We start from the raw sequence: 24012 nt of genomic DNA on the forward strand, positions 1-24012 counted from the left end.
CTCTTGGAAGGAAGAAACTTTTTGAATGGTACATGAAGTGGAAGGATTCTATATCTTTAAAAATAACAGAGTGGCTTTTCTGGGTATTCAGCTTTCCCTCAAGACTTCCTCAAAATCCGTCTCCAAAGCTCTGAGCGCAACAGATCTCGCTCCTCCCGGATTCCTTGGAGGACACTCTGGTTCTCATGAGCACGGCGGATCAGGTATGGGATCACCTCCTCCACGGAACCATAGGGAATGGATTTGTAGACAGCATAACCTGCATGTCCTAGGATTGGGCAATTGATTAAAAAAAGAGAGAGGCGGTGACATCTCACAGGAAGAAGAGAGCAAGATGGCTGTGTTGAAGATCACTAAGACCCAGCACTTACCCAATGGCAAGGAAATGTGGTCACACATGCCCAGAAGCTGACCAAAGCAGACAGGGCCATCATCCTTGTTGATGTCCATCTCCTTCATCCTGATATTTAAAGAACCCAAACTCATCCCAGTGATACATTGGAGTTCCTCCAATACAAAGATAATACAAATTTTATAGAAGAAACCCTTCCTCTGAGCTCAGGGTGGCATATAATTCTCCTTTTCCTCCATTATTCTTACAATAATCCTGTGAGGTAGGGTCACACTGAGAGACAGCAATTAGCTCAAGGTCACCCTGTGAGCTTCAGGTCAGAGAGGGGGTTTGAACCCTGGTCTCTCCTAGGGCCTTGTGCTCTCTATGATGCCACACTGGCTCTTCAAGATTCCCTTCAGCTTGGAGAGCTAGTTTGGTGTAGTGGTTAAGTGTGTGGACTCTTATCTGGGAGAACCGGGTTTGATTCCCCACTCCTCCACTTGCACCTGCTGGCATGGCCTTGGGTCAGCCATAGCTCTGGCAGAGGTTGTCCTTGAAAGGGCAGCTGCTGTGAGAGCCCTCTCAGCCCCACCCACCTCACAGGGTGTCTGTTGTGGGGGAGGAAGGTAAAGGAGATTGTGAGCCGCTCTGAGACTCTTCAGAGTGGAGGGCGGGATATAAATCCAATATCTTCATCTTCCTTCAGCTTTGGAAAAAAATGTCCCACGGCTGCCAGGATGTTAAGTTCTTCTGGGTGCTTGAATCCATGATACAGTTATCAGGTGCTATGGAAATGACATGGCCCTTCTCAGGAGGTGGTTCAGGCCTCACTGCATTCCTGATGATGCCACCGAGTGCATGATGGCCGTCCACATTGTAGGGGGAGGCTTTTTGCTACCTTGGTTTGCATAGCGCAACTCCAAACTGAGCTAAGAGAAGTATGCCCCTATTTATTTTAACATTGATCTCTTTCCTTTCCTCGTGGTTCAAGGCAGATCACAATAAGAGTTGAAAACAGTCCAAATTAAATCAGAATACAATAACAAATCCCATATCTTTCCCTCCCTCTCCCCTTTTAAAAGATGCAATTGCTGTTATGGATGTCAAAGGCACTGACAGTTATCTAAAACAAAGCTCTTCCCAATGCAGTGAGGGAAGGGGCAAGCAAAAGATTCTCTCTACAGATGAAAGGCTGCAGATCCCCTAACTGCCTTTTTCTCTTCCAGTCTTCAAAAAGCCTAGCTTCTTCCGAGCCCACCAAAACATGAGGTTCACAGGAGAAAGATTCATGGGTGTGTGTGTGTGTGTGGGGGGTGGGACTAAGCATACTAATGCCACCCCCACCTTTGATGGAGTGCACTAGCTCTGCCTCCATTTATACATGCTTACCGCATGCAGCACAACACCTCTAGCATGCACAAATGGCATACACATAGGGTATGGTCCCCAAGTTCAGGATCTTTGATTGGGAAAGTAGTACCCAGATCACAGGGATGGAGCTCTCACTTGTACAGTTTGAAGGCACATAGCTTCTTGGCTCGTGCTTTCATTAGCACATACAGGTGAGGGATGGAGCCAGTGCATTTGATTCCACTCCCCTTGTGCAAATTACATCTGTACGCCCAATCCTACTTTTTCGGTATTTTGTTTTTATAAAAAAATTGTGCGTGTGCATGGTGACTTCTGGTGATCCTTACTGTTGCATGGAGGACATTCAGAGAAGTGGGTCGATATAGCCTGCCTCTGCATCCCAGCCCTGGTATTCCTTGGAGGTCTCCCATCCAGGTACTTGCCAGGGTAGGCCCCACAGTTTCTGAAATCTGATGAAATCAAACTTGCCTGGGCTATCCAGGTCAGGGCTTGAATGCATAATCTCTTCAGTATCTTTATGGGGGATTCACCCCCCAAACAAGGCCCTGTCACATGCATGACCTTCCCTCCTCTGAACCCCGCTTGTACCTTTGCACAGCGTGCTCCACGGAGGTTTTGTTGTGTGTGGCCACTATTAGCTCAAATCTGCCTCCAGCATGAGATGCTCTGTCCAAGGCGAAATCTAGACAGCGCGTGTAACTGTGTCACAGGAAACAAGGATGGACATTAGCACAGAAAGAACCCCCCACCCCAATTTAATCTCCTCATGACTCACATTCAAAGGCTGCTGAGCTGATCAACAGAATTGTGGGAAGAGTCCTCAGCTAGAGTTCCAAGCCTCCAGATGTGGCCTGGAGATCAGTTCTCCAAGAGAAAGTAGCTGCTTTGGAGGTGGACTTTATGTCATTGTGCTCTATTGAGGTCCCTCCCCTCCCCAAACCCCACCCTTAGCAGGCTCCACCTCCCAAATCTCCAAGCATTTCTCAGCCCAGAGCTGGCAACCCTAGTCTTCACCTTTCATTGGTAGCTTCCCAGGTGGGATGCACAGGGTCAGGATATCCCTTTTCCCTTGCCCGTTGCCGTTCCTTCTCTAGGTAAGCTCCTCGGACCAACTTCACTCCAAAACACACCCCCAAGCGCTCAGCGAGGGCCATGTCCTGACTCAACCGCTTCAGAGTGTCCTGGAGGAAAACAGGCAAAAGCAGTCAGAGACAATATGGCTGCTACAGAACAGGAAGTCATGAAGGAGTTCTCCAGCATCAATGAGTTGATGAGGATAGAGTGGCAGAGAGGGTAGTGTGGCGCACAGAAGAAGGAGGACTGTTTCGTTGGGGGGTTGGAAAACCCACCTTGAGATATGCTTGATATGTGTTCCAGATCCATGGGACTTGGGTGTTACAGGCAGCCATCATCGCTATGGTGACTAGTGACAGGACAGGATTAATGTAGGTGTATTCAGCATCTACCAGGACACGGACCTTTTTCCTCACAGCATACTGAAAGGGAAGAGGACAGGATTAACCATGATGAAATTTACTGGATAACCCAAATTTCTGGTTAACAAGATTGACAGCTGAAGATTTCACACTGCTCTGTCCAGTTCAGTCACTGAGGTTTTAGGCTAGGGGGGGGGGGGAATACACAAGTGGCACTTCAAAGATGTGTTAATTTATTGGGTCACGTGAGCTTCTGTCAACAGCCTACTTTCCAGATGCATAGATTGGCAAGTCGCTGAGTAGAGGGAAAAGATACAGAGAGATTATGTTTATAAACACGTGTATCTTGCTCTTCTTGCAGACTTCCCAAGTGGCTAATAATATATTTATTATTAATAAAGGCTGCTAAGATGGACTTCTAAATAGAGAACAAATAGAGAACATTTGATGCTGGCCCCATCCCTCGGCATAGTTTTATTATACAGGGCCTGGGCTGGCCCTAGACTGTCTGGCACCCTGTGAGGCTAACTTCTGGCGGGGCCCCCCCACACTGATAACATCACCGAATAACATGGAGGGTACCCAATTCAGTGACCTCAGAAGGCTGGCACCCTAGGCAATCACCTAGTTTCCTACTGGCAGGGCCAGCCCCATACAGGGCCTCTTCAAATGACATAGTGCAGGGTCCCATCACCTCATAATCGAGCCCTGCTTCCATTTTGCCCCCTCCAAATTAGGCTGCTTCCTCATGGAAGGGGGTGTGTATGTGTATTTTGAGCACGAGCACAACATCACACTCTGCTTGTGCTCCACTTGTCTTCTTTCCCAATCCTACTTTACTAACCATCTTTTGGGGGAAGAGCACAGCCCAAGAGGAAGATCCAGACTACATTTTCTGCAAATGGAAGGGGAGGGCGATCTCCTCTTCCTGCTGCAGCCCCCTTCCCCCCCCTTGCTCCTCACACAATTACTGAGACTGCCTTTTCTCCAGAAGCAGCATTTTGGGAGCATGAAAGCCTTTAATTTAATTAATTTAAAGGCCACCTGCAGGAGAGGAGGAGGCAGAAAAGTTGTGTTCTGTTTGCAGAAGTACCTCCCGTTAGCAAAACATTTAGTCTGGATTTAATTCCAAGTGGTGTTGCTTCTATATGCTATTCAAATAAGGAGGTGTGCATTTTCAAGCAGTCCTGCCCACAACAACCATTTATCTTCCATCAGACCTAGGGTTGCCAGATCCAACTCAAGAAATGCCTGGGGTCTTTGGGGGTGAAGCCAGGAGGCATTGGGGGGGGGGGAGTCAGGAGCAAGGTTGTGACAAGCACAATTGAACTCCGAAGGGAGTCCAGGCTATCACATTTAAAGGGACCACACACCTTTTAAATGCCTTCCCTTCATTGGAAATAATGGAGGATGGGGGCACCTTCTTTTGGGGCTCATAGAATTGGGCCCTCTGGACCATTCTTTTTTAAACTTGGGGTTTTTTTTAAAGAAGAGGCACCAGATATGCTGAAAATTTGGTGCCTCTACCTAAAAATACAGCCCCCCCCCCAAAAAAAACCCCCTGAGATACCCATGGATCAATTCTCCATTATACCCTAGGGGACTAGTCTCCATAGGGTATAATGAAGCACCCAGTGGACATTCAACCCTCCCCACCCCCCCAACCTGGCTTTCTGATAATCCTGAAGGAAGGGGAAGGGCTTCCAAACCCTGCCCCCTAAACCATTTTGCTCACTTTTTGAGGCCTTTATGAAAGCTTCTAACAATTATGGGGCTGTGATGCTATAGAGCCATAACACTTCAGTATTTACAGATACCTTAAAAAGTCCTTGGGTAGCAAAGTTGTCACTTCCCCCCTAGCCACCCAGTGGGGGATTGGGCCGCATGGCAGGGAAATAGGGTTGCCAAGTCCAATTCAAGAAATATCTGGGGACTTTGTGGGTGGAGCCAGGAGACATTGGGGCGGAGCCAGGAACAAGGGTGTGACAAGCATAATAACTCCAAGGGAGTTCTGGCCATCACATTTAAAGGGACCACACACCTTTTTAAATGTCTTCCTTCCATTGGAAATAATGAAGGATAGGGGCACCTTCTTTTGGGGCTCATAGAATTGGACCCCCTGGTCCAATCACTTTGAAACTTGGGGGATACTTTGGGGAGAGTCACTAGATACTATACTGAAAATCTGGTGCCTCTACCTCAAAAAACAGCACCCCAAGAGCCCCCGAATCCTCCAGATCAATTCCCCATTATACCCTATGAGAATCAATCTTCACATAGAGAATAATGAAGTGCTCAGCAGACTCCCCCCCCCCCCCCATTTCTGGCGACTCTGAAGGGGGATTGGCCTCTCTACTTACGAGTTGCTGCCAACTTCTTCAAAGTTACACAGACACACCATCCCAAGCGACTGAAGCCTCTGGAGGTAGAAACGCACATGGTCCTCCGGGGGTGGAGCTCCCCCCCCCCCTCCGCCGGCCAGACTCCCTGAGGAGACGCCATCCGGCAGCCGGAGAGGATGCAAGGACTATGAGTCCCAGCATGCACCTTGCAAAGGGAGGCCGGACTGGAGCGGGTCTTTGTGACTCCGAGGGAGAAGCCTGAAGCCTGTGAGAGAGGCAGGCAGGGAAAGAGACACGGCGCCGTTCCCACCCCCCCGCTTCTGGATTTTTGGAGAGCGGGGGAGGAGGCTGCTAATTCGGGGGTCTCCCGACAGGGCGGGGTGGGGGTGGTTGAGAAGCCTACAGGGAAATGGCAAAGGGAAGTGAGGAGAAATATTCTATATGGAAGCTGTTAATGGCCCTGCTTGTGCCTTTGCAGAAGCTCTGAATGCAAAGCTCTTTGACCTCTGGCTACAGCCTCAGAGTTTGGTCTCTTCCTCTCTCAATCCTTGCCTCCCCCACAAATCAATTTCTGGTGAACTTCCATACCTCTGCTATAGATCTGAGACGACTCAGGGATTTTTGGAAATGCAGGTTCTCTTCTGGGGTCAGGCAGCCGAAGTTCAGTTGCTGGCAAAGGAATGTGGAAGGAGGGAAAGAGAAAGGATTCACTCTCAAAGGAGAAACTGAAACCAGGGTTCTCAAAAGACAAGGGGGTAAAGAGACCTCACCTCTCCTTTCAGTACAGCCAAGACTCTCTCTACAGTCAGATCTAATGCTCCTTCCTGCTCTTGCAGCCAAAGAGTAATGGTTTTCTATGAAGAGATGCAGGAAAGGGGATCCCCAGTAAGACCAGAATAACTCCCTTTGTTTCCCCAACCCCAAGAAGTAGCAAAGAATCAAAGAATGGGGCCAGAATTACTTATGAGCAGTGCCTTCGACATTCTGCAACAAGAACAAACTCAAAAGTTGGCAACAGATGAAATCACATTTCGCAGCCTGAAAGGGCATAATTTTTAACCTGTAAACTATGCAAATTCTAGATATTTATACATTTTTGCTTTTTGGAGATTTTGTACACTTCATTGTCTCAGGGGGAAACTACAATTTGGAATTAGGATTGCCAACCTCCTGGTGGGGCCTGGAAAATCTGGAATTACTACTGATGCCCAGGCAACATGGAGAAAATGGCCATGTTGGAGGGTGGACTTTAGGACATGATACCCTACTGAGGTCTTTCCTTTCCCCAAATCCTGCCTCCTCAGGCTCCACCCTCAAATCTCCAGGAATGTCCCAAACCAGAGTTGGCAACCGTAATCCTAGTTTGAGTCTAGGGCTGCCAAGCCCCCGGTCCAGGTGGGGGTTCCCCTGCTCGAGAAGTTCCCAACCTGCCAGCCCACATTGGGCCGGCGGGGGGAACCTCTGCCTACATTGCTGGTGCAATGACGTCACCAGGAAGTGATGTCATCAAAATTGCAGCACATGTGCGGGACCGCTCTAGGTGTTTCTGGGAAAACTATGGTTTTCCTGGACGTTCTAGCTATTTGGGAGGGAAAACTCTATGACACAATAGGTGTACCGCCATTTTGATGACGTCACTTCCACTACGGGAAGCAGGGGACTTGCCAACCCTATTTGAGTCAGTCCTGGTTCAATTTACACAATTTAGTTAAGCAATAATAACATAATATATTTGATAACAGGACAAGCAAAAAAATTGCAATGGATGCTTGCTTGTGATGTAGGAGCTAGTAAAGGTGGGCTTCCCAAGACATCACAGCACTGGAGATATATGAAACACACACACATAGGACCAACTCCACAAGCAACATTTTTCACCCATTTAGTTACATCTCTCTTAACATTCTAAATTAATGTTGAATAGTCTAAATCATATAGCTGACAAAACTCTAAAAAAAGTTAATGGCCAAATATTTGACCACATTTTCCTAAACTCTGACTTTTCTAAAATTCCATTAACAGTGGTTTCAATTTTTAAAGAAATACTTATTTGGACTTGTCAAATTTTAATTTCAGAACTTAAGAAATTGCTAATGAAGTTCTTTTCAACGGTTAGATCAAATCTTTTGGCTCAGTCAACTTGGCAGCAACATAGAAAAGGGATTTGGTGTGAAATTCAGCTATAAATTGAATGTTGACACAAAATCTGCCTTTCTATTTCCTTTATGCCAAGTTGACAAGAGCAAATGGTTATGAGAATACCCAGTGGTGTGCTCAGCAGCAGCCATGCCCACACAGGCATAGTAAAATTGATTGTGGAACTGGAGCAGATTCCCCCAAGGAAACTTGCTGGCTTAATTGTTAACACTCCAAACGTCCCAGTCACCTCCACCATTCCACCCATCCCATGGTACTCACACAGAGGTCAGCTGCCATTAGGGCTGTTATTTTCAGTTGCATCATGGGATTACGGGGACTTCCCCCAGCCAGGCCCTTCACTGACAAATCCAGGCAGGCAAGCATGGCCTGACTATTGGCGTCATACCACCCCTCCCTGGACAGGAAAGAGAAGAATCCTTACTTAGCATGAAATCTCTTTCTCCTGAGGTCACCACAACCACCATCCAGTCTCCTCCCAGTGCCGGATTAAACCCTGTGGAGGCCCCTAGGCAGTAGAAATCTTGGGGGGGAGGCCTCACAAATTATCTCAGAGTCTGAGAGCCCGCCCCACCACCCACGGCCCCTACTGCAGCCTGCAGGCCCCTTCATAAAAGCCCCTTCTACTAAGCTGTGGAAGAGAGGCGAACTTGGCAACGATGCCAGCAGCAGCCAAACCAGGCAAGTCGGGCAAAGAGCAGCGCAGTTGCTGGCTGCATGTGCAGGCTGGGAGGGCTGCAAGCAAGGGGAAAACCAGGGGTGGGGGGAGCCAGCCCGGGACCCCTAAAGACTTGGGAGCCCATAGGCCTGTGCCTGCTTTGCCTAATTGTTAATATGGCTCTGTCTCCTCCCAATCTCCAGTCCTGCTTTCCAACCCACCCCCATTTTCACTACTCTGTGCTGGATTGTGTCCACCTGTCGGCTTCCTGAATGCTGTCTCCAAATACAAGGAGGAACGTCCCAAAGCACAGAATAAAAGATTTTTTTTCAGTCTGTTCTGAATTTTTGGAGAAGGTGATCTCTTCACAGCTCCTTGTGGTTAAGGGGGCAAAGCTCCCAAACCATACCTGTAATGCTTTTTGAAGCTTAGCTTAAAGAAGCACATCTTTCATCAGCTGCTAAGACTGTTCTTATCTCTGAAAGGGGAAAAACTAGCAATCTCCCATGCCCTTAAGAAATGGCTAATCAAGATTCTTGAACTCGCTTGGGCAGCAATAGCTAAAATGCACAGAAGAAGGGACACAGAAAGAAAATGGCTGTCATTACAATGTACTGGAGTTAGGCATGCCAACTCCAACTTTATAAGAGGACTTTAGTTGATAGGTTACATTCCAAAGTGAACTTTTTTCCAAGGTATAGCTCATTAGTTGAAGTAGAAAGATGATTAGAAGAAAGTATTTTGTTACCGGTGGACACAGCTAGCGCCATACAAAATGGCGATTGTCGCAGTGAGGCTTCAGGATAGACAAAGAACCAGGCTTCACCTGCCAACGAAATCTCCAGGAATGTTGTTTCCCATGCTGTCAGGGCTCCCCCTCCAAGGGTCCCCTTGGGTATCTGGGCTTCCCAGCCACAAAATGATTGCCATAGCTAAACTTCACACAGTGTATAGCCTCATGCTGTGGTAGGAGCTGCTGCTGAAGTACCATTTAAAAAACATCTGTACAGCCAATCAAATTGAGAATAGTCAATCAGAAGCCTTGTTGGACAAAAGCCCTACCTGACCCCACCCACTTACTAAAACACTTGGCAGGCACCAGGAAAGGTGTCGGCAGGTGCCGTGGTGCCCATAGGCAACACATTGGGGACCCCTGGTATAAACTATGGTGGGGTGGATCCCACAAATCTGTACCACTAAGAGCAGTGCTTCCCTCTGATGCAAGAGAAGAGCCCTTCAGTCAGCAGATGGCGCCACTATTTGCTAAATGTATCCTTGGGATGTGGCCCAATATGCATGAAATTAGTCCCCCCTTCCATTCCCTTGTATTGCAGTCCAAAGCTCTGCTCATGACCTGAGTTCGATCCCAGCAGAAGCTGGTTCAGGTAGCCGGCTCGAGGTTGACTCAGCCTTCCATCCTTCTGAAGTCGGTAAAATGAGTACCCAGCTTGCTGGGGGAGAAAGTGTAGATGACTGGGGAAGGCAATGGCAAACCACCCTGTAAAAAGTCTGCTGTGAAAACATTGTGAAAGCAACGTCACCCCAGAGTCGACAATGACTGGTGCTTGCACAGGGGACTACCTTTACCTTTTCCCCATTCCCTTATTGTCCAGAACCCAGCATAATGCTTGGTGTCTGGCTGTTCGTTGAAGGTTTTTTTCAGACTGTTGATTCTGCACACACACCACCCCCCCTCCTCTGGCTTGCTTCTCTTTTTTACCTACTGATTTTGATAAATTGCTGCTGATTTTGAGACTTTTTAAAAGGTTAGATTAGTACGGTTATTTCAATTTTTTCTGCTATTGCCTGTCATGTTATCACTGTTCCTTAGTGCAATTTTAGACAACTGTTTTAACCAGGGGACGGGCTTACGCATTATTTTTATCATATTCTTGTTGGAAACCCCCTTGAGAGAGCAGCATATAAATATTTTAGACACATAAAAAGAGTTAGGGTGCTGAACTCATATTCAGGAGACCTAGGTTCAAGTTTGTGCTTGCTGGGATCTTGTTTTTTATGATAAGGACTAAGGACTAAAGGATTATAATGAAGATGGATGATAATCATAGTAAATGGTTCTTTTCCTTATTTTTATTTTATTATAGCTATAAGTTTTTTTTATGAAGATTCTTAAAATGTTAAAATTACCTTTTATTTCTTTTTAGTGTTTTAATTAAAATGCACTGGGTGGAGGTCATGAAAAGGGGGGGTGGGAGGCGGAAAATGCAATGTACTGGTACTGAATTTTTAATAATAGATAAGTATTAATATAATATTGCAGAATAATAAAATTGTTTTAAAACAAAAAAGTTTGTGCTCTCTGGGTAGGCTTTGGCCAGTCTCTCCTTCCAGTCAAACCTACCTCACAAGGATGTTGTTGTGAGGATAAAATGGAGGTGGACAGTTATACTTTGGGATCTCTTTGGGAAGATAAGTGAAATGTCTGAACAAATGAATAAACTACTCCTTCCACCTCTTGGTTAAGTTCTTACTTTAGATATACATGCCATTCAGAGTCGAGGCCCCCTGCCTTCCATCCCTCAGCATTAATGACAACCTCCTCTCCACTGTCAATACACTGGCCCTTCTACCTTGTCAAGACTCACCCTTCTTTTGGCTGCCCCACATCTTCCTCAATAGGGACTGCAAGGAGAGGGCGGACTTTCAACTGCTGGAGCCGCTGCAGGGTGGCTTTGATCTCCTCAGGGGTTTCACCTGCCACAAACTGTCCATAAAACGTGAGACGGAGCAAACCATCCCAGAGTCGGCGGCCCAGAACCCGTCGGGAGACGGAAAGAAGCTTAGAGGAGGAGAGGGAAATATAGGGTTAGGGGACGACCCATCCCATCATTTGCCCAAAGACATCACACCGTAGGACCGTAGAGCTCTCCTTGGGGAGAAGAAGTGGTTCAGGATTCGGGGAGCTCCTTATCTCACCGTGGGTGCCTTCTGAACCAGCCGTGGGGAGGAGCAGAGCAGGAAGACTAGCAGTCCACGAGTGATCTCCCAGCTGGCCTTGTGCTGGAACACCTTCCTGTCATCCAGGTTGAGTGGAGGACTGGGAGACATGGATTTCTGAGCAGGAGCCTGAGGCCCCCAGAGTGCTGTTGCCCCAAGGTGCAAGCCTCGAGCCCTGCATCTCAGCATATTGCCTGCTCAGACTGAAGGCTGCAGTGTTACACCTTGCAATACAACACCTGGAGACTTTCCCACTGTGTTTGGGGCAAACAGGCAACACCGAGGCTGTCAGAGAGCACAACACCAGGCAAACTGGCTGCTGGCTCAGCAGGTGAAGCGCAGGGTGGGCGAAGAGCAGCTTGGTGGAGCAGAAAAATTGCTGAGGAAGAAAAGTCACTTATTAACACCTAGACAGGCTTCCTCTTCCTCATTTGCTTCAACTTAGCAGATTTAAGTCCTTTCAGAGAACACAGATTCTCTGCCAGTTGTGTTACCTTCTATAGGATTCTGCATCTGTGATAATGTATGGGGTTGCACTCCTTTTGAAGAAAGAGGGCCATAGTCTGGAGGGAGATCTTGGACCCAGACCTACTGCTGGATAAGACGGCAGCTGTGGACAAGAGTGCCTTTTACCAGCTTTGAATGGTTAGCCAGCTGAGGCCTTTCCGGAGCAGAAAAGATCTGGCCCCTGCAGTGTGTGCCGTCACACCTAGGTTAGATTACTGCAATGCGCTCTACATAAGGCTGTCTGAAGTGTTCAGAAACTTCGATTGGTGCAGAATACAGGCAAGATGTTGACGGGAGTCGGTGACAGGGTTCTGTTACTCCAATCTTTGGCCATGTATACCTACATTGGCTCCCAATTTGTTTCCAGGTACAATTCAAGGTACTGATCTTGACCTTCAACACCCTATATTTGGGACCAACATACCTGAAGGACTGAATACTCCCTTATGAATCTGCCATTTATTATGTAGGTTTTGTTAGCCATCTCAGTGGCCCTTATGAAAGCAGAAAGGAAAGTTAAAATTTTGTAAAATAATGATATACTGCTTTAAAAACTTCCAAGAATTTGACTTTTGGGTGACAACGAAAGTGATTGCCTGATGCCATCTCTGCAATATCTTAGCTGACGCTCATCAGCTTTCCTATTAAGGCGGTTACATAACCTAAGAACCAGGACTTTTGGCTATGGAAAATCCTTAACTGTTTTGAGTGGTAAAGAAGACATGGGTGTTGTCATCAAGAGAAATGTTGGTCAGAGGGATTGCCAGCAATAGAATGGAACTGGCTTCCACACAATAAAGCCACCTCAGATTTCAGATAATGGGAATATCACTGTGTACTGGATCCAAACATAATTTCCCATGAAAAGATGCAATTTTTTCCAGATTGTCCAGCTGCAAACCACCCCCTCCCCCCACATTTGTTGCTTGTGCTATTAAGGATCTCCTGTCCCCCCAGCAGCAGCATTTCTGAGAAATCAGGAACCAGAGAAGTTCCTTTATGATGACAGAAGGGTGTTCTCTTAATAGCAACTCATCCCCCATGTTTTGAAGACATGGAGAAGGGTGGTGTGCAGGATGATGGGTGTGTGGGTGAGGGGGCTTACCCACTAGGAGCGAAGCTCTCTTGTCAATTTGGTTCTCATTTGCTTCTCTCCCTGTGCCTGCTGAGGGTAACAAAGGTAGCTCTCAAAACCAGACAGCTTAACTCCTACAAGCAGGCAATAATGACCCGGCATGCTACATCTTGAAAACTAGTAATGTTGCTGAATATTAGTCATGTGTAATATGCCTACTCTGCAAGTCCAGCATCATAATGCAATTTCACTACAGGGATAAACCTGAAAGTGAAGAACATCTCTGAATCTAAAGAACCAGTTTTATTGCTTCATAAACAGCATTGGGTCTCTAAATTCTGAAAACTCCAAAATTGTTCTACAAAGGGAAAACTATTGAGTTGCAGCCAGAGTAGATGCTTTGGCAAATGTAAGGATTTCTGCCTATGGTGTGTGACTTTCCTCTCCTTGGGAAAATGTCCCTGAAATCCTTTGGTGGTGGTAGTTGGGGGGAGATCACACTGTGAGTAGAAGTCCTCGTGCCTGTGGAAATGCTAGTCCGGATCCAAGCCCGTAACTAAAATGTAGATTGTTTTCTTCTCCTAAGAGAAGAAAACATTGTCATTCAAATTCTGCACACAGGGCTAAATGCACAGGTACATAATGAACAAGCTAAAACCAATCTGAAACATTTTGTTGCAGATTCCTACCTGCTTTACCAAACTGAAGTTGGTATAAATTGATAAATGATAGCAAAGTTGAAAAGCAGAGGCCTTCTCAGAGGGTAGCTCTTTAGAGTTTCTTGGCCAGCAATAAGAAGCAAGGGCTTGTTCCTGCTTAAAATGAATGGCTTCTATAAGAAAATTTTAAAGATTTATCTCATTGCTGCATAGCTTGCAACTGGAGAGCATTATGCCAATATTAAAATTGAAGGTTTGGAACCAGATAAATAGGCTTGCTTCTTATAGACAAGTACATTGCAACAATGGTTGAGTTTTAAGGGTATATGTACCCTGTAATGGTTAGATTGAATAATTTGGAGGTTAAGTTGTGAATTCATCCCTGGGTCCCAAAATGCATCATATTAGTCCAATAACAACCTTTTATCAGTATTTTGTTTGCAATTTTAAGGTGGTTCCTACAGGAAGCCTCAGTGCTTGTATGGGAAGCATTTTGGCCAGCAATAAATTGGAAGAATTTGCACATGCTTTGAGTAAAGGGAACTGGCTTACTTCAACATATACAGCTTAACAAGACAAGGACTTGTATAATACTGATGAAGTGGCAACACAAAACATGTCTGTTGTAACTAGTTACTTGTATGCTGTATCACTAAAATTACTATGGGCTTCTGTTGAAATTGGTTTAAATATCTCTTATGGTTGTTATTGTGAATTTTTGTATGAAAGATTTTTGTCAATTTAAAAGTTTTTTTTAAAAAGTATGTAAATCCTCAAGTAATTATATATATTAAAAAGTATGATAGCCTATTTCTATCACAGTTTGTTGTTTGTTTTTTGAAATATATCTCCACTGTGATCCCATTGTTGTTCATTGCTTCTCCAGAGTATGAACATGGGTAAGTTTGGGAAGTGTCTTGTCCAATACTGGAGAAAGTCAGCACAGGCAAATTGTGGAATGCCTGGCCTTGGAGAGCACTGCTCAGTCTCTCCACCCACACTACCAATACATATACCTTCCCCTCCATGGGAACTGATGGCAAAAACTTAGGGTTGCTGCTGCTGTGGGCTCAGAGGATCCCCACCCCCACTTCCTTGGCTTGACAGTCTCCTCCGCCTCCCACTGAGCTCCCAAGGACTCCATACACACAGTCCCTTTTCAGACTAAATCTTTTTATTCTGTGCATCTGAAGCTTGGAAATCTGAATAAGATTCTCTCCACCCTCTCCCATGAGAAAGTTCTGCGGCAACAGTCCAAGGATTAGTAGTTACTCTGACGCTCTTGTTGCCGGTACCCTCCGCGACGCAGGTAGCCGCCTTCATTCTTACGGTAGCCGTCTTTTTGATCTGTAGGGCAGAGGGGAACAGGAAATGAGGCCGGTGAAAGACAGTCAGCAAAACATCCTAGAAAATGGTTTAATAGTTAAGATTGGAGGGAGGGAGAGAGAGAGACAGACAGAGAAAGCGCACATGAGGAGGAAATTACATAATTATGAAGGAGGAGTATCTGAACTGCTGTCGAGTGCTTGTTTCTAGTTCTTCCACCAAAATTTCAAATTAAATTTGCATTTTTTTTACTTGAAGAAACCTGAGGGAGGCAAATGCAATCAACCTTTTTATGACTTCCAAAGAGGGAGAACATTTGGAGCCAAAGACAGCTGGACCTTGTCTCAAGGCAAGAGAAGCAGGTAGTGCCCCCCCCCCCCACCAGCAAGCCCCATTTGATCAGTGGCATGGATCCCATTTAGATGGCCATGTGATGTGTGTGTGGAGGAAGCATCCACAGATTCCTTTCTCCTGTGGCAGCTCAAAGTATACCCTGAAGTGCTGCTGCAGGGTTTGGGAGAAACAGAAGTCAGGGGACTTGTGAAAAATCATCCTGTCCCTTTGTGTCCACAGAAATCTAGGCAGGATCCAGGCCACTGGAAATCAATCAAATGGTGTCAGGTGGTGGTTCCCCCCCACCCCCGACTTACAAGGGAAAAGGGAGCAAAAAACATGACTCACTGGAAATAGCTACTACCCTACACAGACTGCAGCAAAAACATAGCCAGGGGAATAGCTGGATGAGTGAGGAGAAAAAGAGGAAAAAACCGTTAGGACAAGAGATTTCCAGTGCTCTACTCACCCCGGAAATAACCCCCATAGATGCCCTGCTTCTGGTCAAAGACCCTCTCATTGTTCTCCACGAGACTGCCCAGCTTCTCAGCCAGCTGCAAGGCCAGGTTCTGCTGGGCTGTGGGCTCGGTCCGGTGCATCACCACTGTCTGCGTCGGCTGGTCCAGGGAGGCCTTGGGGGAAAAAGGGCAAGATTTAGGGGGCGTTCAGACCAATCCAGAAAGGGAAGCTCTGCTGTGAGCTTTCAAACGTTGTTGAAATTCCTTCTCCCAAGAAGGTCCAACAAAAGTTCTTTGGTGACCTTGTTGAAGCTGCTGCAAGAACTTGGGCTTTTGACCTGGGAAGTGCTTCAAGCTGATCTGTGTGGAAGTGGCACAGTTCTCCTGGTCTGTCCCTCCCATTATTGCCATCGGACATCTTTCACCTCTGCCAGCCCGCCAACCCTTCTGTGTCGCCCCAGCACTGCCATGGAGAAGCTCTCTCACCATCAGTTCTTCGTTGATGATCATCTTACTGATGATGCTGTGCACGGTGGGCAAGTCCAGCTCGAACATATCAGACAAGATCTCCATGCTAAAAATGAGAGGAGAGATTGTGACTCAAGTCTTCAGGGAGGTACTTGACCAGCGGTCTGTAGTTGTGTGCCACGCAACAGAAGGATTTGTTTTGTGGGTCAGACTGACTGAAGGGAGATGCTTGGGAGGGGACTCCCAGTCCTGACCAATGTTCCCTCTAAGCTGCAGAGTCTTGTGAGCAAAAATTCTGCTTTGTGAGCTACTGGCATTAAAGCTGTGAGCTACCGCATAAATTATTGTGCTCTGGGGCCATTTTTCCTGAACTAAGACAAAAATGTGTGAGCTGGAGACTAAAAATCTGTGAGCTAGCAGCTTAGAAAGAACACTGCTCCTGACAGCTGGGTACTCTCCACCACTGCTGCCACCTGCACTCAGCAGACCATGTCACACAATTTTCAAAGGAGGCAGGAGTTCAAGACAGCCCTTCCCACTTTACTCTCAACACATTACCTGATGGAATCATAGACGCTGCTGTAAGTGAAGAGATAGGTCCGGAGAGACTCCTCTTGGATTTTTCTGTAGATGGCGTCAAAGAAACAAGAGAAGCAGTCATGAGAATGAGAACTAGAAACATAAACCTCTAAAGGGGCAAAGGTGGCAAGATCTTCCTCACACTCTTAACATTCATTTATGGGCACATGCGTTGATAGGAAGGATTTGAACCCTTTCACCTTCACCCAATTTCTATTATTAGCTTTCTTATCAGGGGAAAACAGGAAGCTGCCTCTTGCCCATCTCTTCTCTTTAAAGGACTATAATTGCTGCAGGAAGTACCTGTGAAACCCCCTCCCCCCAATCCATACTGGTGCTGTGGGCACCTATAAATGAATTCTCCTAGCTCCGCCATAATCTGCAGCACCACATTTAAGTAAAGAGGCAGGAAATCCTCATGCTCTTCCCCATCCTGCTCCTCTCAATCCTGGCTCCAAAACTGACCGGACAAGCATGCCCCGCACTTTGTCCGCCTCCGGGAAGAGGTCCCAGACTTTCCCATTCATTTTCTCATTGACGATGAAACGGTGGCATGTCTTCCAGTCGCCCATCTTCATGGCCTTGGAGGCAGCCACCACGTGCTCTCTCATTGACTCTGGGGGGCCTGGAGCACAAAGGAGCCAGAGGATGAGACAGATGACCAAACCGAACCAGAAAGAAATCCCTGCAGCAGCAGCTGTCATTGCCATCCCCACCCTGGCTGCTCAGAGACAGGAATGGCCAGAAAAGCCATTTTCAAGGCTAAAACAGACAGCTGGTCAGTTGGGGACGACTCACCCAGAAGGGGTTGGCGCTCGCCCACGCGCAGCTGGTGATGGAACTGCTTGCTGATCATGCGTCGCCGTGCATCGAACTCGTGGGCGGCCATGTAGGGGATTTCAAGCAGCATGGCGGACACCAGGTAGACGCACTCCAGCAGCTCCAAGTTGATGTGCATGTGGAAGGGAACCTGCCGGCGCTTCTCGATCTTCTCTTGCTCTTGGTTGCGCTCCTGCATGCTGCGCATCAGCAGGCCCTGCCCCAGCAGCTCCTTGGCCCGCCCGCTCGACTGGATGTCCAGCAGGGCATTGTGGGCATCCTTGATCATGCCCTGTCGGAAGGCGCAGATGCCGAGCTGCACCATTGTCCTGTTATACAGAATCTGCAACAGCAAAGGGAGGAGTTACAGAGATTGTGACCCTCTGCCCTTATTACTCATGGCCATCTGCCTTCAGCAGGCCTTTACTCCCAACCAGCTGTCCTTTCTTAGGACAGAAGGACCAGAAGGCAAGGAACTAGAATCTCCACTCCTGTGTCACAGACTATGCATCTTCTTCAGTCTCTATGCTTTGCCTGACCTGGTTCCAAAGCCTGCCCTTTTTTTTACAGGGAAACCATGGCACATGGCAATGTGAAAGTAAGCCAGGTCTGTCCAATAACACAGGATGGATATTGCTAAGTCTACTGGAGACATATACAGCATGTGGGCAGGAAGATCACCATGGTTTGTTTCTATATTTACACTGCTTTTATATCCCAATGGGGGACCTGAAGCAGCTACAAGCGTTGATTTCCCCTCTTCCAATTTTGTGCTTGTGACAACCATCCTTTGAGATAGATCAGGTTGAGTATACAAGTGGTCCAGGGTCAGCTAGAGAGCTTCCACAACAGACGGGGGGTTGCCACCTGGATCTCCCATGATCCTAATCCAACACACTGGCCACTACACCATGCTTGATCTCCGAGCAGCTCATAAAGGGTTCCAGTCCAAGCCTTGCATCTCCATTTAACCAAGCTAACCAGCCTGCTTGCTGGGAGAAGTAACCGCTCTAGACCAACAATTCACTGCTCTTGTAGGACTGGCTCCACCTCCCACCCAAGCTCTTCTTGCCCCACTTTTGCTCTGACCTGTACTGGAGGGTCTGCATGCTGGATGTTGTCCTGTAGGTGACTCATGAGCATCAGATCACGGGCCTGGTACCAACGGTCGTGCAGAGCATGATGGTAAATGTGACAGAGGATGGCGCAGGTACGAATCCGATCAGTTCGGTCCTTGGCATAGATGAACTTGCAGAGCCGCTCCATCAGCACTGCGGAGTCCTCGGCTTCATTTTCAGCCTGGTCTTGCTCTGACTAGGATAACAAAAACTGTAAAATCAGCAGAGGACGAGCCTCCACGCCCCATTTCACTAGAATCCATTGCTCGTGAATGTTCCCCTACTGTAATACTAAGAGTACATCTACAGCAGGAATGGACGCCAGCCTCAAAGTTGGTTCTTTGTTAAGGCTCCCAATCAAGGACCTGTTGCTCTGCGGAGGGGAACCAGAGAGCTCCAAAAAGCATTCTTGGCAACATCACTGAAGCCTCCCTTCTCAGGATACATATATGAACATAGGAAGCTGCCTTCTACTGAATCATATCCTCGGTCCATCAAAGTCAGTATTGTCTACTCAAGCTGAGGTTTTTCACACCTACTTGCCTGGACCCTTTTTAGTTAGAGATGCTGGGGACTGAACCTGAGACCTTCTGTTTACCAAGCAAATGCTCTACCACTGAGCCACCATCCCTCCCCTAAAGAATAACCTCCAAGGAAGCCCAGCAGCTACACCTGTTTCAATTAAGCTTAGTTGTGAATATGAATGGCCAACACCCCCTGGTATCCCCCCCAAACCCTCAATATACATGTGATGCTTTGTCTTAAAATACAAATCCCCTGAATTTTGGCCAGCCTGCATACCTCCTAAGTATGTGACTGTTACAGCTCCTGTACGACCACTGGAGCACCAGACACTACATACTTCATAAGTTCAGGGTATGCCAAGCATCCCTATCTTAGGGGTTGTGCCATGCATATACATCCCCCGTTCTCACAGCATGCTACAGCCACAGTGTGGGAACCATCGAGCAGACTTGCTCTCGGGACGGGGCCTGGCTGACCTTGCTGTCCCCAGCCGGCCCCTGCTGCCGTTGGTGGGCCTTATAGTCGAACTTGTAGTAAGTGTGGAGGATGCGTCGGAGGTAAATCCGGCAGATCTCCTCTGTGGTTCCCTTGTCCTGAAGGTAGTTCTGCACACGATCAATGATCTTGCAGACACGGGCCTCGTCCTTCAGGTGGTCCACGTATTCTGGTGGAAAGAGAGTATGAGTTCTTCACAATTTTGGCAGGCAGAGTTGGCAGTTTCTGATACAGCATGCAAGATATGACAACTGCTGGGCAGAATAATAAGTTTAGTTTTCTATTTTGGAGACGCCAGCACTTCTTCCCCAAGTTTCTAGCTCTTATAGCTGCAGCATTCAAATCTGAACACACTCAGGATGTATCTGAACAAGGCTTCTGTGTTCAAAATGGGGACTTCCGTGCTTTGATTAGCTACTTCTTTTTCATCCCGCCCCCTCCCCCCCCCCAATCACCTCCCCATACTGGCCATACACTGTTTCTTTACAATACTTTTTTTTTAATTCCCAATTTTTTCTTTCATAAGAACATAAGAGTCCTGCTGGATCAGAACAGTGTATCACACAGTGGCTGCTCAGTTCCTCTAAAGGTCCAACAACACGGTGCAGAGGCCAAGCGCCCCCCCCCCCCGCCCATATTGCCTCCTGGCATTGGCATCCAGAGGTTTACTGCCTCTGAATGTAGTCACCGTGGCTAGTAGCCACTGGCAGACCTACCTCCATGAATCTCTAATCCCCTTTTAAAGCAGTCTATGACTGTGACCATTGCTACATTCTCTGGCAAGCAAATTCTACAGTTTAATCACTCATTGTGTAAAGTATTTCCTCTTGTCCATATTGAATCTACTGCAGGCAGAAGTATTCTCACAAGGCCAAGCACAGGAGTTTCCAGCCCAGCCGACGTATCCAACGGCAGCCCCACTCTACTGGTTGCAGGATTCAGTCCAATCCCAACTTCTCCTTCCTCCTCTGAGATGCCCTCCCCAATACACTCACCTTGGGAGTGGGGATCTGTGTTCTGCATGATCTTGGTGAACTCCTCGTCCATCCGCTCCACCAGCGTCAGAATGCAGCCACGGACACGAAGGGGCTAGGGGAAAAGGGAAACAGGCAACAGGATGGGGGGGGGGGGCGGGTGTCAAACATCACCGGATGTATTGAGAGAAGGGAACTGTTTCAGACAACTTTAGACAAAAGTTTACAGATTAACAAAGGACAATATAGGGGCGGCTTGCCTTCTGGGGCATTATCACCAGGTTAAAAGTATTTATTAGAACCAAGCTTGACATCACATCTGGAACAAGACTGATCTGTCCACAGCCACATGTATGTTGGGGAACCTGCACTCAAAATCATGCAGGGGCTGTATTTGGCTTGGTGCTGTGGTGTGGGGGCAGGGAGGAGTGGCTGTAGCTTTCCCTTCCCACACTCTTCTTCCTGAGTTGAAACAGCCTGTGGGGGTCAGTTTGCCCCACTGCTGGGCTCTATGTGCAGTCCTCGTGTGCTTGGTAACTTCATGTTTGGAGCTGCAAAGATCAGAGCTGGGTCAGCCGGACCCCTATGGCAGCCCATGCCAGACCCAAGCTTTAGTTTGGGTCTTAAGTGAGCAGTTTCACACTTCCAAATAATCCTGGGAGGAGCCTCTCCCTGGCTTCTTTGGTTGTCAGGTAGCAGAACAAACAACTTTAATGTCACTTGTGCCACAAACACCATGTTGCACATCATAAAAGGACTTTTTGGAGTCTAAGATAGTGCATGTGCCTTCCTGCCCTCTTATTTCTGGCTAGTCCATCTACACCAGCAGCTTCACCCACCACCTCCAGCTCATTCTACCCTGCCCTGAACCCAGAGGAGGAGCTGCAGACACCTGCCTACCGGATACTAACCTGTTCATTATTGGACAGGTTCTCGGAGTCTTCTGCAATGTTCTCACCAATGAAGATGTTGGGTTGTGCAAAGAGGATGTCCATGAGCTCGTCGATGGAGTCGAGGCATTTCTGCCACATCTCTGGCTGCATGAAAAGCGGAGCAAAGATGCCACTTAGCATTTCAGGGCAGATGCATTCCCTTCGCAAGGTCACGTGTCCCAAACCATGCTGGAAAGGGGCTGAGTCTCGTGCTGGAGTCCTTCCCCCACCCACAGCCCCCGTACCTTCATGTATGTTGCTAAGTTGGGGTTGTAGTCATACAAGGAAGCCACTATGTTAAACTTGATCTTGACATCAATGGCAATCCCCAGGTTGTTCTCCGCTGCAATTCCAACCAGCAACTGCAGAAGTTCAATCTGTGCTGCCCTGTAGGGAGAAGACGTGTTTGCATAGATGGAAGGGAAATTGTTCTACAACATCCCATAATGCTTCCCAAAATCAGCAAAACTCTCTCTAGGCTATGTGAAAGCCTCTAGACCTGGTGCAACACTGGGTCAGATCTAGTGATCCATAGGTGAAAGGATTGTGGATCTTCCCTGCATTTCTTTCCTTCCAGCAACCTCTTCCCATGCCAGGAAATAAGACTCCTGCAACTGCTGAATGCCTGTGGGCAACTCAGGGTGAGCTACACTAAAGAAGAAGGGAAAGAGAACTACCCCCTCCCGCAACAGCAACACAAGAGGCAGAAGGGTGATTTTGCTTCATTCTCAGTATAGCCCCTCTATGGCTGGGACCAATAGTAGGCGGTACAGGGCATCTGTCATGGTCCTCTCTTATACACGCCAGCAGCAAGACTCTGATCTCCAGACACCTTTTTCATACATCTATGAAACAAGATGCGCTGCATGGAACCAACAGCCTTTGCCTTGAGAGCCCCTTCTCTAAAACTTAAGATTTTTTTGAGACTGGCTGTGGTTATGAAGGGAAAGCACCTTGTATATTCTTACAAGGGTGAGAACTTCTTCTGTCACATGTCTACAAGCAAAAGGAGATTTGGTGGTCTCCAGTCCACTAAAACCAGGGGCTGACTTTGTTCCTTGCAGCCTAGTCTGAGGATCATAAAGGAGCAGAGGAAATGGAGCTAAAGGGTAGCACATGACGGGTGGAAAACGCCACCCAGTTGCAGCTGACTTATGGCAACCCCAGGAAGGGGCCTTCAAGGCCAGTGAGAAGCAAAGGTGGTTGGGCCACTGCCTTCCTCTGCTGAGTCTTCCTTGGAGGTCTCCCTCCCAAGTACTGATCCTGCCTGGCTCCTGAAGTCTGACAAGACTGGGATATAGCATGCTGCCTTCTCTCCTAAAGGGTGGTATCAGTCAGGGGGCAATTTGGTTGTCTGGAATGTCAAAGGAGGCAATTCCCTCCTTGGGCAATATCCTGCCCTTCCTTCTCTCACCTATCAGTGCCTTTCTTTCCCCGGGCCTGGAGGATCTCATTGAGCTTCTTCACCACCACCGCATGGTTGATCTCTGTGCCTTTGGCAAACATCTTGGGCTTCTCCTGTAGGAAAAGGACAGAGTGGTTCAAGCTATGTGGTGCAGAGCAATGAAAAGGAAGAGGCGGCAGAAGTCCTCCAACTCATTCTGCACTCCACTGCAAGTCCCTTGGCTGCCTGAAGGGGGCACCAGCAGTGCCTGCCTTACCTTGACCAGTGGAACACCTCCTTTGACCTTCTCCCACTCGCCACTTTCGTTGTCATCCTCATCATCTTCATATTTCTTGGATTTGCGGTCTTGCTTCTTCTTGGCCTTCTCCTCGCGCTTCTTCTCCATAACTCTCTTATCCTCTTCAGTTCCAGTTCTGATTGGAGAACAAAGGGATGGATTAAAATAAGTTTATTCTGTTCAAACTTCAGGGTCTGAAACCCCAAGGTCTGAACTAGGCTGTATGTTTTGCTGTGAGCTGGGTTTCCCACAGCGCATGAGGAGCCCTCTAACAGGCCAAACAACAGGCCATTCAAAGCACTAGAAAGAAAATGTTCCCGTCTCACCCCATGCCACAGTCCTGATCTGAGGGGGAGAGAGAACATGGCTCAGTTGTTAGAGCAGCTGCTTGGCATTAAGAAGGCTCCCAGGTTCAATCCCTGGCATCTCCAGTTTAAAGGGTGCATTAGTGGGTGATGTGAAAGACCTCTACCAAACAGCCTGGAGATTCACTACTAGTCTGAGAAGCCAGCACTGACCATGATGGACCAGTGGTCCAATTTAATATAAGGCAACTTCATGCATTCATGCGAATTGTGCCCCAGTGAACTTAGGAACCAAGTTTCCAGCAGCTGTTCTCTGTCTGTGACAGTCAGGTTGGGGAAACTAATCCTGACTCCTGGCAAAACATATTTGACTTGAGCTACCACTGAAATCTAGGCACACTAGCTTGCCTCTTACAGTAAAACCCCGCATTAACTAACCTAACCTTTTAAAAAAAATCTCATTTGAAATCAAAACCATATAAAGTCACCAAATTCCTGCAG

General features: G+C 47.5%; 2 protein-coding genes across 3 annotated transcripts in view; both read right to left on the minus strand.

Annotated features, from left to right (window-relative positions):
- PRODH2 (proline dehydrogenase 2) lies at positions 1-11481 on the minus strand. The gene is made up of 10 exons (XM_060256726.1): positions 11236-11481; positions 10905-11098; positions 7902-8037; positions 6254-6337; positions 6072-6152; positions 3055-3201; positions 2720-2886; positions 2294-2404; positions 372-460; positions 1-268 (listed from the first exon to the last, which is right to left on the minus strand). The coding sequence occupies exons 1-10, from the start codon at positions 11443-11445 to the stop codon at positions 99-101; spliced, it is 1389 nt and encodes a 462-aa protein (XP_060112709.1). The 5' UTR covers positions 11446-11481; the 3' UTR covers positions 1-98.
- Positions 8621-24012, minus strand: part of EIF3C (eukaryotic translation initiation factor 3 subunit C) — a 20780-nt gene continuing 5388 nt past the window's right edge. Inside the window, exons 8-21 of one of the 2 annotated variants that reach the window (XR_009556258.1) lie at positions 23186-23342; positions 22939-23042; positions 21770-21911; positions 21504-21629; positions 20614-20707; positions 19600-19787; positions 18570-18794; positions 17460-17823; positions 17127-17286; positions 16641-16706; positions 16101-16188; positions 15626-15788; positions 14663-14844; positions 8621-8632 (exon numbers count right to left, since the gene is read on the minus strand). Coding sequence is in view for 1 of the 2 variants with exons in the window: in XM_060256724.1 (XP_060112707.1) it covers positions 14759-14844; positions 15626-15788; positions 16101-16188; positions 16641-16706; positions 17127-17286; positions 17460-17823; positions 18570-18794; positions 19600-19787; positions 20614-20707; positions 21504-21629; positions 21770-21911; positions 22939-23042; positions 23186-23342 (1963 nt within the window). In the remaining variant the exon portion in view is untranslated. Of the gene's footprint in view, positions 8633-14653; positions 14845-15625; positions 15789-16100; positions 16189-16640; positions 16707-17126; positions 17287-17459; positions 17824-18569; positions 18795-19599; positions 19788-20613; positions 20708-21503; positions 21630-21769; positions 21912-22938; positions 23043-23185; positions 23343-24012 lie in introns of those variants that run through there. The other variant, XM_060256724.1, reaches the window with a different exon arrangement.

Source organism: Heteronotia binoei, chromosome 15 (assembly GCF_032191835.1).
Source record: "Heteronotia binoei isolate CCM8104 ecotype False Entrance Well chromosome 15, APGP_CSIRO_Hbin_v1, whole genome shotgun sequence".
Lineage (NCBI taxonomy): Eukaryota > Metazoa > Chordata > Lepidosauria > Squamata > Gekkonidae > Heteronotia > Heteronotia binoei.

Coding starts and splice junctions, on each gene's coding strand:
- PRODH2 (XM_060256726.1), bottom strand. CDS start 11,445: ATGCTGAGATGCAGGGCTCGAGGCTTGCACCTTGGGGCAACAGCACTC. Junction 11,099..11,235: donor TGGTTCAGAAGGCACCCACG/GTGAGATAAGGA, acceptor TCCTCCTCTAAG/CTTCTTTCCGTCTCCCGACG. Junction 2,887..3,054: donor CATATCAAGCATATCTCAAG/GTGGGTTTTCCA, acceptor GTTTTCCTCCAG/GACACTCTGAAGCGGTTGAG.